The sequence below is a fragment of the Dermacentor andersoni genome, chromosome 2 (assembly GCF_023375885.2).
Source record: "Dermacentor andersoni chromosome 2, qqDerAnde1_hic_scaffold, whole genome shotgun sequence".
NCBI classification, from domain to species: domain Eukaryota; kingdom Metazoa; phylum Arthropoda; class Arachnida; order Ixodida; family Ixodidae; genus Dermacentor; species Dermacentor andersoni.
This window is the reverse complement of record NC_092815.1, coordinates 190,994,717-191,010,182: the sequence shown is the minus strand read 5'-3', so window position 1 is coordinate 191,010,182 and position 15,466 is coordinate 190,994,717. Positions and strand designations below refer to the sequence as shown.

At 49.5% G+C, this 15,466-nt stretch overlaps 1 protein-coding gene across 1 annotated transcript in view; it reads right to left on the bottom strand.

The window, feature by feature from the left end:
* Positions 1-1,973: 1,973 nt before the first annotated feature.
* Positions 1,974-15,466, bottom strand: part of LOC129387202 (uncharacterized) — a 76,984-nt gene continuing 63,491 nt past the window's right edge. The window contains exons 5-6 of the mRNA XM_055075945.1: positions 3,710-3,763; positions 1,974-2,165 (exon numbers count right to left, since the gene is read on the bottom strand). Of these exons, the coding sequence (XP_054931920.1) occupies positions 2,064-2,165; positions 3,710-3,763 (156 nt within the window). The 3' untranslated portion in view covers positions 1,974-2,063. The remainder of the gene's footprint in view (positions 2,166-3,709; positions 3,764-15,466) is intronic.

The window sequence follows — 15,466 nt, the reverse complement described above, 5'->3', positions numbered from 1 at the left end:
AGAGCGAGGGAGATGCAACTGTGAGAAAGGCAGTGAGGCTAAAAAAGTTTTATTAAAACATATGTCCTCAACTTGTTCATTTCATGCCCTTTACATCTTTGATATCAGCGGCATGTACTGCTTTCGTGGTTTCAAACTGATATAATTTGAAGTTCGTGTGACATTTGCTTTACTTATTAAGTATACAGAAAACATGGAAGCACTGATATGAGTTATTTCAGGCACGAGTTTGAGACAAAAGTGTAAATTCTCTTATGAACAAATACATATTTTACTTGCCTTGACAGTGCATAGCGTTTAAGAATTCGTTTGCAGCATCATTGGCAATGGCAACGCATTTATTCATGTTGAATGTATTTGATCGCTCGACAATTTCTGTAAGGACGAGGCCGAGCTGCAGAGTGAGCCCCCCCCCCCAACGCAATTTCTGGCTACGCCACTGATACAGGGAGCTGCACAACATGCTTTAGAAATTACCTAAAGATAGGGAAGCTGTGTTAACTGAGTGATCTCCTCGGCCCTCTTTTTTTTATAGATGCATGCATTATGAACTTCATAACCACTTCCAAAAAAGGATGTGCTTGCTACAGCAAACTTGTGCAACATCATTCCAGCCTATTTGGCTCAGAAAATTGAAACAGAACCGCTGAAGAGCAGCAGAACTGTATCCCTTGTTAGTATTAAACCATAAGTACGTTTTCAAAGTTATACAGTAAAAAAATATAAAGTCTAAATATGATCTTCGTCACCCCATGCGAGAACGTAATGAAAAATACAATTTATTAGACCAAGGACCTACATATGCAGAGATCAGGGGCCCTATAAGGTAAAACTATTCCAATATGTTTTTATTCCAATCTCCTCACGTGAAATTTGCGTAACCGCCGACGCAAGCATCGGGCGGTAACCAGCAGGGTTGCCTGAAGAGACCAATCAACCGCTCTCCTCGTTCATAGGAGGTCACATTTGTTTGTTTGAGAAACGAATAACATTGCTTACACTGAGCGGTTTGTCTTATCTAATTGGCTGACAAGAGGCGCGGAACACGCTCAAGTCGAGAGGGATTCAATGGCGCCGAGCGAGCGCACTGAAAATAGATAACTGGATGAAGAGTATGGTGCCGGCGTCTGCGATTGGTCCGCTGTTCCTTACTTAGCTTGTGGTGGCTGGTCGACAATCGCGGTGGCATGCAACGGATGCTTAAGAATGACGTCAGAACGGATCCTAAGCAAAGAAGAGTTGTTAGAATAAGGCCGTAAACGTACCGAGAGTGCTCGAAAACGTTACACGGTCGCGCAGAAAGCTTTATTATACGCAAATAAACCCATGAGATGCGGCAGGTGCGAGTAGCCAATGCCTGAGCGATCGGCGGTAGCCAGCTTTTCTTCCTTTCGGAACGGGGTAGCCTGCGGCTATTCAGAAGAAAATTCAGTTTTGCTCGGCGTATTAATGCATCGTTAACGCGTACACGTCACTTTGACGCGGTGAGTTTTTGTGGCTTTGTGACGTCGCGTAACACGCAGGTGCAGGTGAAGTGGGTGCAGGTGACCAATAGCCGAGGGCTAATGGCGAAAAGGCGTCGAATCAGAAATAACTATTTTTCTTTTGTTTGGTGAAATCATGTACAAGCAGTGTGTTCACGTCATATCAGATGGGTAGCTATCGTGGTTTTCGTGAAGTCGAGTGATATGCAGGTGAAGTGGGGGTGGTCCAAAAAAGTTTTTGACCAATTGGGGAGGGGCTGATTGCAGAATTGCAATAGAAAAGTTTGGAATAGTTTTACGTTATAGCGCCCCAGGTTGGTGAAATTTGAGTTAACGCGATGGAGACATTCAATGAATTATAGAACAGTCGCTTTTCATTTTAATCATTTGTGTATACACTCTTTTACTACGAGCAGGAGTACATTTTCTTTATTTTCTTTTGCTGGCGTACAAAGCCTGTAAACTTTGTTTCATGGAATAAAAAAGCTCTTTGTTCCGTGCAATTTATTCGTAATCATATGCACAAGTTGAATGACATAAGATTCTCGGAAGCAATGCAATCGTTTGAGCACGTCTCCCTTAAAGTAGAGGCATGGCCAAGTTCGCAGACTTCAGGACGTACCGTACTGTTCCCAGCATGACAGACCCATCCGTGGAGATCAAGTCGTCCGTGAGGCAGCGCTATATTTGACGGGAAAGACTAAGTGTTACAAGGCGTGAAGTCCAGGACGCTCAATACAATTGAACAAAAACAACGCCCCGCACGAGCTAATGTCTAGCCTCTTGTTGGACAGGAAATGCCTTACGCGGTCCCAGCAGCGGGATGCGGCAATGATGGTCACATGCACATGTCCACTATCACTCAGATAAACTTGTTATAAACTAGAAGTTTATTAAGCAGACTAGCGTTGTTGTTGCAAGTTACAAGCACACTAGCGTTGCAACTGATATGTTTGTGCTGTGTCAAAAGGGAATTTAGCCCTAAGTAATGTAAGCCCAAGTGTTACTTAGGACTAAATTTACGTTGGGCGCACCACAAACACAAGCGTCTGAGCAGGAGCCCTAAGAGTGTACTGAGCTACTTGGCATTGTTTAATGACGGTAAATGCTTAGAAATGGACTAAGACTTAGGGAAGAGAGCGCAGCACGAGCACTTATTGCGCTCGTGCTGCGAAAGGCGACTTCGCGATCCCTTTGCGAGCTCCACGCACCGCGTATGGCAGCAAAACTTTGCTGAAATGTTTGCAGCAGCGTGTGCTACCCGTAAGCTATGTTATTTCATCAAGCCCGAGGGATGGTTTAGGGCCCCTTTAAAGTTAGCAAGTTTCTGTAATTACATAGTGCATTATGTTTACTGAAATAACAAATCGAGCACCAGAGGCAATAAAGTAGTTCCTTCGCGTGCACAGACCTCTTGAGAGAGCGCGAATAATCGCTGCAGAGCCTGCAAAGTATGGCTGTACAAGCGACGTGGCCTGCTCTACTACGTAACTTCTCATGTTCTGTCTATACTATTCCTGTGGCGGTGAAGATTTGCCGTACTTTTTGTGAAATGTTATGTTTAATTGTGCGCAGTTGACCTTTTGAAATATCCGAAAAATACTCGCATTGAAGAATAGTGACTGTTCCATTCGTTATTCGGAAGTTTCGAATATTCGCACACTCCTAACTATTAGTCGTCGTCGCGGTCACGAAGCGTCGCTGTCACCAGAGTGGGAGAGATACAAAGAAACGGACCGGCACATTGTAGATTGCGCCAACATTGTTCATACGCCGATTATTATAGTCGGCCTTTGTAGACCGTTGCAGATTTTTTCACGTACTAAGCCTACGTACGGAACGTCTAAGGAATTCGTCTGGCGTCCGCTGCTATGTGCTCCCCAGCTCGAGGGCCTTCTGTATGCGGCAGCGCCGCTGTGTGCCCACTGCAGGCGCTATATGCAACAATGTATCATACTTACTGCGGTAGTTTCATTACCAGAATAACACGCGCATCTACCTTAAAATCCGATATGTATGTACTTGAATGCCAATGCGTTATATACAAAAAACACCCTGAATGCGCGTAAGAGTCGCGCGTATTTGCCGTATATATAATCGTCAAATGTATACTAGATGTTGGCTTATACATTAACTCTGCTGTAACTTTGTAGCCAACGACTCTCTGCAGTGAATGATAGACTGGTAGCACACCATTTCGCGAGATATGTAGTCGACTTGCTTACGTTCAAATATTCCAGCATGGCATTCAACTGTTCCACAGTAACAAAGAACATCTCCTAAAGATAAGTAGAAACCAGGTGTTAAACATGAATCGACTCCACATACTATAGAGACCATCACCAGACAGAAAAATAATCACTACTCGTTTGCTCTAGCGCCATCAAATCATGTGTTGACAGCGCTCATGCTGCACATCTGCAAGTAAGACGGGATTGGTAACTGGCTATAGCAAGGGCACATCAACTGGGACGATTGATCCCATAAAAAGAAATCCGAGCAGGACAGAAACATTGCAGAAATACGTTGTGTTGTACTTCGCAAAAAAAAAAAGTATACGCGAGAGGTCACACAGGTTTAGAGAAATGTGAGGATTTAAAATAAATGGTTCAATTTCTCTGTGGGACATTTGTAGGTTTAAATTAAACTTTCGGACAAAATATCAATAAAATTTCGCGAGTTGGTACTTTGAGGGATGTACAAAAGGAAATGCTCCCTAAGTAGCAATGGGTAACAACAAAGGTTTAAATTATATTTACGTTGCAATGCTATCACCATAATGAATGAATGAATATGTGGTTTTTACTGGCGCAAGGGCCAGGTATGGCCTAAGAGCGCCAAGACACTGTTAGTGATTTCGTGGTGGAATGATGAGTTCTGTGAAGATGTGACTTGGCTGTAAAGGGGCCTAAAATAGTCGCTGTCAAGTGCGTAAAACCTACGTGCCATAAGATTATGGCGATGTCCAACGACGAGTACTGTGAGCCTTACACTGCAATGCGGGAGAATTATATGACATAAGAAACATGTAAGATGCAAAAATTAACTGCAGCACAACTGCCTCACCGGAGCCCTTGAAACACAAGGGCCTGGAGGCAGGTGCTATACAGTACAACTATCCCAGCGGCATCCTCTAAAAAGAGGAAGCGCTACGAATGTATGGGACTAATAACATATAACTAATAACAAGGGCCTGGAGGCAGGTGCTATACAGTACAACTATCCCAGCGGCATCCTCTAAAAAGAGGAAGCGCTACGAATGTATGGGACTAATAACATGTAAGACCACATCTCTGATGAAACCTAGGACTGTGTCTGTATTAAAAAGTGGTTCTGGACCGAGAAACATTGCAGGATGAAGAGGAATGTGCTGCCGGTATGCTAAAGGAAAATGTCTCTTTCTCTCAGATTCGGCTTCCCGACACTCCAGGAAGACGTGGAGTACGGTCAGCCTCTCCACGCATCTACCACAGGTTGGTGGCTCTCGTCCAGTAAGTAGTCCTAACTGTGGCTTTATTAGGTGGAGCTTATTATCCATTTCCGCGTCCCACTATGCTTTGCCAGTGGTCCCGCAGCCTCCTTCGCAAGAAAGGCCTCAGATCTGTGACAGGCACCTCAGCGGTAGGGTTAACGGCTTGCGATGAGATAGACGTGGCCATCTCGTCCGCCAGAACGTTGCCCTCGATGCTACTATGGCCAGGCACCCAGGATATAATGATATGCTGGTTAGATATGTACGCTTTACACAAGACGGTGTAGAGTTCATTAAGTACTAGATTTTTGTGTCTATAGAGTGACATTAAGGCCTTCACGACGCTTGGGAATCTGTATATATCGCTGATTTTTGAAGTTTTGGTTTTCTTATATGATTTACAGAAGACAGTACTGCGTAGGACTCGGCCGTGAAGATACTTGTTTCCGGATGCAGTACACCAGATTCTTAGAAGAATGGGCCGAAGGCAGCATAAGACACCCCGGCATTTGACTTCGAAGCGTCTGTGTAGAACTCTGCGCAGGCGTGCTTGTGCTGAAGTTCTAGAAAATGCATTCGGATTTCTATCTCTGGTGCGTGTTTTGTTACTTCTAAAAAGGATATGTCACATTCTATCATCTGCCACTCCCAAGGTGGTAACAGCTTGGTTGGATGCATTAGGCGAAGCTCGAGGAATGGGACATGCATTTCATCGCTAAGCTCCCTCACGTGCAGCGAGAAAGGCTGTCTTAGAGAGGGACGATTATGGAAAAGTGTAGTACACGTCATATCATTAACGGTGCTAAAACATGGATTTTGATGATTGGAATGTATTTTCAGGAAATATGTAAGGCTGATGTAAGTTCTCTGTAGATGGAGGGACCATTCATTTGATTCCGCGTATACGCTTTCAATCGGGCTTGTTCTGAAAGCGCCAGTGGCTAAGCGGATACCTAGATGGTGGACAGGATCTACGATCTTTAATGCGATCGAAGCGGCAGAGTTATATACGACGGCACCAAAGTCCAATCGTGATCGAATTAGGCTCTTGTAAACATTCATCAGACACTTCCTGTCGCTACCCCATGTTGAGTGGGATAGAATTTTAAGTAAGTGCATTGTCCTTAGACATTTTTCTTTAAGATATTTAATGTGCTGTATAAAAGTAAGCTTGGAGTCTAGTATAATACCTAGAAATTTGTGTTCTTTGTTGTTAGGTATTTGATGTCCACACAGTTGAACACAAGGATCTGGAACCAGGCCTCTCTTTCTAGTAAAAAGAACACAAGAGCTTTTGTGGAGGTTGATTTTAAATCCGTTTTCGTCTGCCCACTTGGAAACCTTGTTCAAGCCCTGCTGTACCTGTCTCTCGCATACTGTGAGGTTGCAGGATTTGAAGCCTATTTGTATATCGTCTACGTATACGGAATAAAAAATGGCCGGTGGCAGTAAAGCACGTAGTGTGTTCATCTTAACGATAAAGAGAGTGCAGCTGAGCACGCCTCCCTGGGGTACACCAGCTTCCTGCGTAAAAGGACGTGACAGTGCGTTACCGACTTTTACTCGGAAGGTACGATTTCACAAATAGCTTTCAACTGTGTTCAGCATATTTCCACGGATGCCAATTTCCGACAGGTCTCGCAAGATCCCGTAACGCCATGCCGTGTCATGCGTTTTGTCCATGTCGAGGAATATCGATAGGAAAAACTGTTTATGTATAAATGCATCGCGGATATTTCCTTCAATGCGCACAAGATGATCGGTTGTCGACCGCCCTTCTCGGCAGCCACACTGATAAGGATCGAGCATATTGTTGAGCTCAAGGAAATGTATAAGTCTGCGATCTATCATTTTTTTTTCAAGAAGCTTACACAGACAATTTGTTAGAGTTGTCGGACGGTAACTTGCCGCCAAGGAAGGGTCTTTTCCCAGCTTCAGAACGGGAACTACGATCGCTTCCTTCCATGTGGATGGGAGGTATCCCGCAGCCCAATTTGTATTAAAAAGTGCGAGTAGTGTGACTTGTGTGTCAGTGTGTAAGTTTCTGATCATGTCATACATGAGCCTGTCAGGTCCCGGCGCAGAGCTTTTGCATGTGTTCAAGGCAGCTGTCAACTCGGCAATACTAAAAGGTCGGTTATACGGTTCATTCTGTCTGCATTTTCTTATGATTGGCTTACGTTCCTCTATTTCTCTATGTTTAAGGAAGGATTGGGAATAATGGATTGAGCTCGACACACGCTCAAAGTGCTCCCCTAGGGTGTCTGCCTGCTCTTCTAAGGTATTTACTTGATCGTTCACCAAAGGCAACGGATTTATTTGCTGCCATTTTAGCTTCCTTACGCCATTCGAAGCTTTCGACTCCTGTGTGTAAGAACTGATACCTGAGAGGAACCTCACCCAGCTTTCTCTCTTCGCCTAACGCCGTATGCGCCTTCCCTGTGACTTTATGTGTTTAAATTCGATAAGATTTTCTGCATTCGGCGACCTACGCAATATTCCCCATGCCTTATTCTGCCTCTTTCGGGCATTTCTACATTCATCATTCCACCCGGGAACACGTCTTTTAGGCGAACCACCATTTGTTTGCTGAATAAACTTTTCTGCAGCATCAATAATAAAAGCGGTAAAATATGCGACAGCTTCATCTATACTAAAATTGTTTGTAAAACCGAGTGGTAAGTGAGTAGCTTCTTTAAAATGCTCCAAGTCAGCCGATGCTGATTTCCAAATGGGAAACTGGGGAGTGTTGTCATACTTCGTTAGTGATCTTAAAGTTATAGGGAAGTGGTCACTTCCAAAAGCATTCTTGATCACATTCCATTCAAGATGAGGCAGAAGGGAAGCAGAGCCTATTGCTAGGTCTATGGATGAATATGAATTGTGTTGAAGGCTGTAATATGTTGGTTCCTTCTTATTAAATAGGCAGTCACTAGTGGTCAGAATAAAATTTTCAATAAGTCGGCCTCTTGCGTCGCAACGCGCGTCTCCCCACAACGTGTTGTGGCCGTTAAAATCACCCACTAGTACGTAAGGTTCCGGGAGCTGATTTATCAGGTTATAGAGATCGGTTTTTTGGAGGCGATAGCTTGAAGGTATATAAACGGAACAGACGGTTACGAACTTATTGAAAATAATCCCTCTTATTGACACTGCCTCGAGGGGCGTCTCTAAGGCTACCTGGCGACAAGCTACGCACTTGCCTGCAAGGATTGCTACACCGCCGGACGAGGTGTTAGCCTCATCACGGTCCTTGAGAAAAATGGTGTATTGTCGGAGGAAGTTTGTGCGTTTTGATTTTAAGTGTGTTTCCTGTAAACACAGCACTTTTGGATTGTGTTTGTGGATGAGTTCTTGTACGTCATGAAGGTTTTTATGAAGACCTCTCACGTTCCATTGAATAATTTGTGTGTCCATATTTAAAGTAAATTGGTGCTGTGTGTACGGAAACGGAAGTGATGCCTTAGTTTACAGAGCTCTTTCCAGGCACTGTAACGGGGATGTGACCCTTTTTGGAGCGATCGAGCGAATCTCGCCGCCCCTTAGGCACTTTTTGCGCCTTGTGGATAGGTGTAGTGTCCATTGCGTCTTGTGAGGCGTCGGACACGTGCTCTTGCGAGTGAGAAGTCCCCAGAGAGGGTCCCGCCCCGGAGGGCAAGACCCCTGCGCCCACCAGCCCGGAGGACGATGGGGCTCCCTGAGGGATTTGGATGCGCCGGCTGTTGCCAGCGCTGCAAGGGGCCGGGGTGGTTGGGGCATCCTCGGCTGCGCCCACCTTCGGGGTCGATGGTCCCTTATTCTGGGGTGACGGAGCAGCGCTAGCTCCAACCGCCGCGCAGGCAGATGGCGTAGCTGCCGACTCACTGCTTGTGGGTCGGTGCGCCGCCGGAGGCCGTTGTGTCGCTGCCCCCTGACGCGTCACATCGGCAAAACTTTTCTTGGGCAGGTACATACCCGCCTGCGCGCCTCCTTGAATGCGGTGTTCTCTTTTACTTTGATCGGTACGATTTCTTTTTCTTTCTTCCAGGAGCGGCACGACCGCGAGTATGCGGCGTGCTCCCCGTCAGAGTTTACCCAGTGGAGAGCGTTCTCACAAGCTTCAGCGGTGTTTTCTTGAGCACTGCATTTTGCACAAGTTTGGCGGCCTCGGCAGCTCTGCGAGCTGTGACCGAAGCGCTGGCATTTGAAACACCGGAGTGGATTTGGCTCTTACGGCTTAACACTGATCTTGATGTACCCGGCCTCGAGTGACTCGGGCAAGATACTTGATCCAAAAGTAATTCTTAGGTGCTTCGCCTGAATCTCTTTACCATCCCGCCTCATCTTAAATCTTCTGACATTGATCACATTTTTCTCACTGAACCCCTCCAGGAGTTCCGCTTCAGTCAGCTCAAGCAAATCATCATCCGACACAACACCACGGGTGGTGTTCATTGTACGGTGCGAGGTTACTGTTATGGGGGTCTCCCCAAATGACACTAGTTTCGGTAGTTTCTCATATTGTTTTACATCGCTGTGCTCCAAGAGGAGGTCGCCGCTTGCCATCCTCGACACCTTGTAACCTGGACCAAAAAACATAAGTCAAGGACTTTGAAACAAGGAAAGGTGAAATGGTTCGCACTGCTTTGTTTGACTTTTCAGAGTGAATAACATGTAAGCAGGGAAATCTCTGTATTTGGTTCTCCGAAAAACTGGAATAAATCTTCGGTGCGCCCTCATTTCTGAGGGCGATCAGGAATTTGGGGGAACGAAGTTTCCTTGAAAATACGAAAAATTCGGCAACAGCGCTGACCGCCCACCACGGAGCCCAACGAGGGGACGCGGCAGAGCTTGCGTACAAGTCTGCACGACGCCAGTCGTACGCCATCACTATAACCAAATAATGAGTACTCAAGGTAGGATAGCCATACAAGGTTAACCTCTGCCGCCGTGGAGAAAGGAAGTAAATGGAAGAGAGAAGAAGACAGGAAAGGTAAAAAAGTGAGAGATAAAGACGAAGGTTTGAGGAGAGAGAGACAGGAAAAGGCGACTGCCGATTTCCTCCAGGTGGGTCAGTCTGGAGGTGCCGTCTATGTGAAGCCGAGGCGGAAGAGGTGTGTTGCCTCCGCCGGAGGGCCTTAAAGGTCCAAACAACCAGCATCGGCTCAACCCCCAGGATCCCCTTTTCCCCAGACACGGCTAAGCCGCGCACGGCTACACGCGGGAGGGTCCGACCCTCGTGTGCTCGGGTACGTGGTGTCGCAACACACCAAACGCCTGCTGACGCAGACGCCCCTGCGGGGTGCTATCACCATAAGTAGAAAACGAAAAATAGCGATTTCAAGCCTTGTATAAGCAACAGGGAACCATCTCTTGCGCATATGTTGTGATTAAAAATTGCTTCACAATATTGCAAATAATAATCGGGTGCTAAAAGTTGTATAACGTATTCAGAACCGGTTCTTGGAGAGAAAACACGTAATTGCCTGTGTGCTCGAACCGAGAAGTGTGTTTTATAGGGATAGGGATAGGAATAACTTTAATAAAGTGCCGGCAAACGACGATTTAACGAGTCGTGACGCTGGCCAAGCGTCGACCCGGGGTTATACTCTACTCTGCACTAGCCCCGTTGGGCCCGATTGTAGTGGGTCACGAGGCTTGTGCTTTTCGAGCGCACCCCGGGCCTGCTGGACGGCCCATAGTTGTGAGTCCTTGTCTGTAGACTGCAGTGCACTTTGAAGTTCTGGCGGGTAAGTCCTGGAGTTAGCTGCCGTCGGGAACCTGGCACAGTCCCACATGATGTGCCATTGGTCCGCAGGACCCGCTGCACAAACACCACACAGCCCACTCGGATAGAGCTCTGGGTGAAGCACGTGCAGCATTGCGGGGGCGAGGAGTGACGCGGTCTGTATTTGTCTTAGGATTACGGCCTCCTCCCGACTGAGTGCCGGGTGGGGAGGCGGCATTGTCCGTCGAGCTAAGCGGTAACACTTGGTTACTTCGGCATAACTAGTCAATCTGTCCTTGGTTTCGAACCACCACACGGAACGGTCACTCTCGGGGGCGCGGAAGGTAAGCGCTCGCGCCGCCGAATGGGCCGTCTCGTTGTGGTTCGGTGAGGATGCACACTCGCCGGCGTGCGCCGGGAACCACTTGATACGGACGGTGCTGCCGCGGTCTTGAAATTGGAGCTTGCCGATGATGGCGGCCGCCGGCGAGCATATTCGCCCCTTGGCAAAATTGCGCACGGCATTCCTCGAGTCGCTGAGCACGGTGCGACACTCGGCCTCGGTGATCGCCAGAGCGATGGCAACCTCCTCAGCGTCTGTGGCGTTCGTGCACCGCACGCTCGCTGCCGTTGTCTTGGTGCCGTTAGCCGCCGCAACGACCACTGCTGCGAAGCCTTCCCGCTTGTATTCCGCGGCGTCCACGTACCGGGCGTGCGGGTCTTGGGCGTGTTGTTCGGTGAGGGCCTTGGCCCGCGCCTGCCGCCGTTCTTGGTTGTATTCTGGGTGCATGTTCTTCGGGATGGGGTCCACGTAAATGTGGGCCCGCGCCTCATCTGTGATCACGCACGGTTGCCGGCTGGGAGCTTGGGGGTTGTAACCCAGGGACGTCAGTATACTGCGCCCCGTCTTGGTGGTAGAGAGGCGCTCGAATTGCGCGGTGAGCTGCGCTTCGGCTATTTCTTCTAGGGTGTTATGGACGCCGAGCTGCAAGAGCCGAGCCGTACTCGTGGTCTCCATTAAACCCAGCGCCGTCTTGTAAGCCCGTCTGATCAGCGTGTTGATCTTGGTCCTGTCAGTGACGTGCCAATCAAGGTAGGCCGCAACGTAGGCAATGTGACTGATCACGAACGACTGGACAAGGCGCACGAGACTATCGTCACGCATGCCCGCCCGTCGTGTAGAGACTCGATGTATGAGCCGGATGGCGTCCATTGCCTTGGTGGTAAGCTTGTTGATGGTCTCGTCGTTGCGACCGCTCTTGTTGAGCAGCAGGCCCAGTACTCTGATCTTGGGCACCTCGGGGATGCGTTGCCCCGATGCAGTCACAATTTTGATGTGATCACACTCCCGAAGAGGAGCGCGCTTCCGTCCCGGTCGAAGCGGTGTGAGGACGAACAGCTCGGATTTGGCGGGCGAGCACATTAGGCCTGTGCCATCAAGGTGCGGTGGCGGTAACCGCCGCTTGCAGCTGTTGCTCGATGCTGGCGTCGGTGCCACCGACGGCCCGCAGGGTAATGTCGTCGGCGTAGATAGTATGCCGGACGCCGGTCCCCGCTACTGCCCTCGCTACCCCGATCATGACGAGGTTAAAGAGCAACGGCGATATGACCGAACCCTGTGGAGTACCCGTACTGCCGAGCTTGTGTTCGGGGAGCTTGAGGTCTCCGGCGTGCAGTTCTACCGTGCGGTTGGTCAAGAAGTCTAGAATATAATTGTAGCTCGTTACCCCCATGTTGAGTCTTGATACTTGTCCTAATATGGCTGAGTGTTTAACTTTGTCGAATGCACTTTGTAAATCGAGACCCAGAATTACTTTGCTGTCTTGTGTCTTGTTGTCGACGATTTCTTGTTTGAGTTGTAACATGGCATCTTGTGTGCTGAGTCTGCGCCGGAAGCCGATCATCGTGTCAGGATAGAGGCCTTCCTTCTCTAGGTATTCCTGCCACCGGTTGGCGACCACGTGCTCCAGCACCTTGCCCACGCAGGACGTCAGCGAGATGGGACGCAGGTTGCCGATGTCCAGTGGTTTGCCCGGTTTCGGAATCAGGATCGTTCTTGCCGTTTTCCACTGTCGGGGGAGCTTGCCCGAATGCCAGCATTCATTGAAGTAATCGGTTAGGGCTTCTATCGAAGCGTCGTCCAGGTTGCGTAGCATCTTGTTTGTAACGAGATCTGGGCCGGCTGCTGAGCGGGTGTTGAGCTCGTGCAGCGCTACCCGTACCACTGATATGGTAATGTCTCCGTCGAGCCACGCGTTGGGCAGCCCCCCGTACGGCGGGTGGGTTTCCGTTGGCGTGTCTGGCAGATACTTGGCTTCCAGGCTCCTGATAACAGCGTCTTTTCCTTGTTGTTGTGTGATGGTGTGCATGAGGCGGGCCAGGCGGTCGCGCTGGTTTGACTTGGTCTTTGTTTCGTCTAGGAGGTGCCGAAATAGATTCCATGTACAACTGCGATGCAATTCCCTGTCAGCTCGGTTGCAGATCTCGTTCCACTGTTGACGGCACAGGAGCCTGCAATGTTGTTCAATGGCCCTATTTAAGTCAGCCACCTTCTTCCTCAATTTGCGATTCAGCCGGTGCTGCTTCCAACGCGCCTGTATCGAACGTTTGGCCTCTATCAGATGGGCCAGGCGGCTGTCCATGATGATGACGTCCTCGTCTGTTTCTATGGTCTTTGTGGCTGAGCGCACTGCATCGCGGAGTTCCACCGTCCAGGTTTCGATCTCTGTGATGTCTTGCGCTGTGGTGAGTCGCCCCTTACGGAATTCGTCCCAGTCCGTCCACTTATGTATAATGGTATTGCTCCGTAATTGGTTGGGTATCGTAATTTCGAGGATGTAGTGGTCACTGCCCAGGTCGACGCCCGTGTTGTGCCATGTTACTTTGCCCGTGTGATCATTTTTTACGAACGTAAGGTCTGGTGTGGTGTCTCGTGCTACGGAGTTGCCGATGCGGGTAGGATGCGTGGGGTCCGTGATTAGCACACATTTGTGGTCCAGGGTATCCTGCAATAAGTCCCGTCCCTTGGCCGTGTCCTTCACATAACCCCACGCTCGATGGGCGGCGTTGAAGTCCCCTCCGATCAGCAACGTGTTGTCTCTGGCTTGGGTGCTGGCTGTGTGTAGTAGGGTCTTGAATTTCTGTGTTTGGTGCTTGGGGTTACTGTAGATGTTGACGATGAACAGGCTGCCTTTCCGTTGTTTGCTTGGGATGATTTCGGTGAAGGCGTATTCCACCCTGCTGCGGCCGTGTTTGAGTTGGTGCTCGATGAACGTGAGCCCTTTGCGGACGAACGTGCAGACGCCCCGTCCCTCCCCTTGGCTAACGTGAGCGCGATACCCAGGGAGGGTGGGGGTCACCGTCGTCGTTTCTTGCAGCAGGATAATGTCGGGTTTCTTGTTTACTGTGGTAATATGTTGTTGCAGCACTGCTTTCTTGTTGTTGTAACTGTGACAGTTCCACTGCCAGACTGTAAGGCCTGGTAGCGATGCTATTGTGGATTGGTATTGGGACATAGTTGTGTCGAGGGTGGGGCTTGCGTCTGTTCTTGGAGGTATGGGTGTTTGGCGAATTCCGCTGAAAAAATTGGGCTGCGGACTATGGGCTTGAGGGTGTGTTCAATGAATTCGAAACGTTCTTGTATGGTGCGGAAGGACGTCGTGATCAGTTCCTCCAGCCGTGCCAGTCGTTGGTCGGTCACGGCAGCGGTGCTGGCGTAGGTGTTGGCGAGCGCTTCAATTTTGGCTTCGAGCTGAGTTTCCAATTGGGTCAGGTCCTTGTTATGTCGTGATGAAGTGCGTGTTCGTTTCTTGGTGGTTGGGTCAGTGATCTTCTCCTCCTGGGGCGCGTCTTGGCTTTTGTCCTTTAAATCTGTGACTTGGTGCGATAGCGTGTCGGAGTTCTGCTCGGGGACAACGGTGGGTGTTGGTTCGGTGCGTGCTCGTTTCTTGGGGGTTGGATCAGTGGTCTTCTCCTCCTGGGGCTCGTCTTGGGTTGTGTCCATTGATTGTATGCCTTGGTGTGGTGGCGTGTCGGTGGCGGGTGTAGGTGTCTCGGGTGACTGAGCTGGCTCTGTCCATGGATGGGCTTGCTCTGCTTGAAGTTCTTTCTTGACCTCGGCTAGCTCTTCGGCAAGCCGGCGCGTGGTTTCTACCAGGGTCGCATTGGTTGCGCGGAGTTGTTCGAGTTCCTTGTAGTAGGGGCTGGTAGTCCACGCCTGCCAGCTGCTCGGTGTGCTTCGGCCACTAGTGGCGCTGTTGGAGCTGGCGCTGCTGCCTTTAACTTCGCCCTTGGCTACGTCGGCCCAGCTGACTTTGTCACGGGAGCGCGATCGCTTTGCGCCGCAGCTGTTCCTGTCCGACGAGTCACGGCCGCGGGATGCGCTACGCGAGGCATGACGGGAAGCGTAACGTGATGCGTGGCGTGAGGCATGGCGCGACGCGCTGCGGGATCCGCCACGGGGAGCGCTGCGCGAGCGGGAGCGTCCTAGGCGTGGAAAGGCACTTGATTCGAGTGCTTGCTTTCGCTGTTCTTCGGCGTTACGGCGTTCCCATCGCCGTCGCCGCACGACGTACGGAACCTTGTATTTGGCTCTGCAGAGGCGGTCTCCAGTGGGGTGTTCTTCGCCACAGAGCTTGCACTTGGGGACACACTTGTGGCCCTCTCTGGGATTAGAAACACCGCATGAAAGACAAACACGTACGTTTGGTGTGGGGCACACGTCGCGCCTGTGGCCGACCTTGCCGCATACTTTGCACACTTCTATTTGCTTCCTGTAGAGACTGCACGGATAGAGCGTGGATC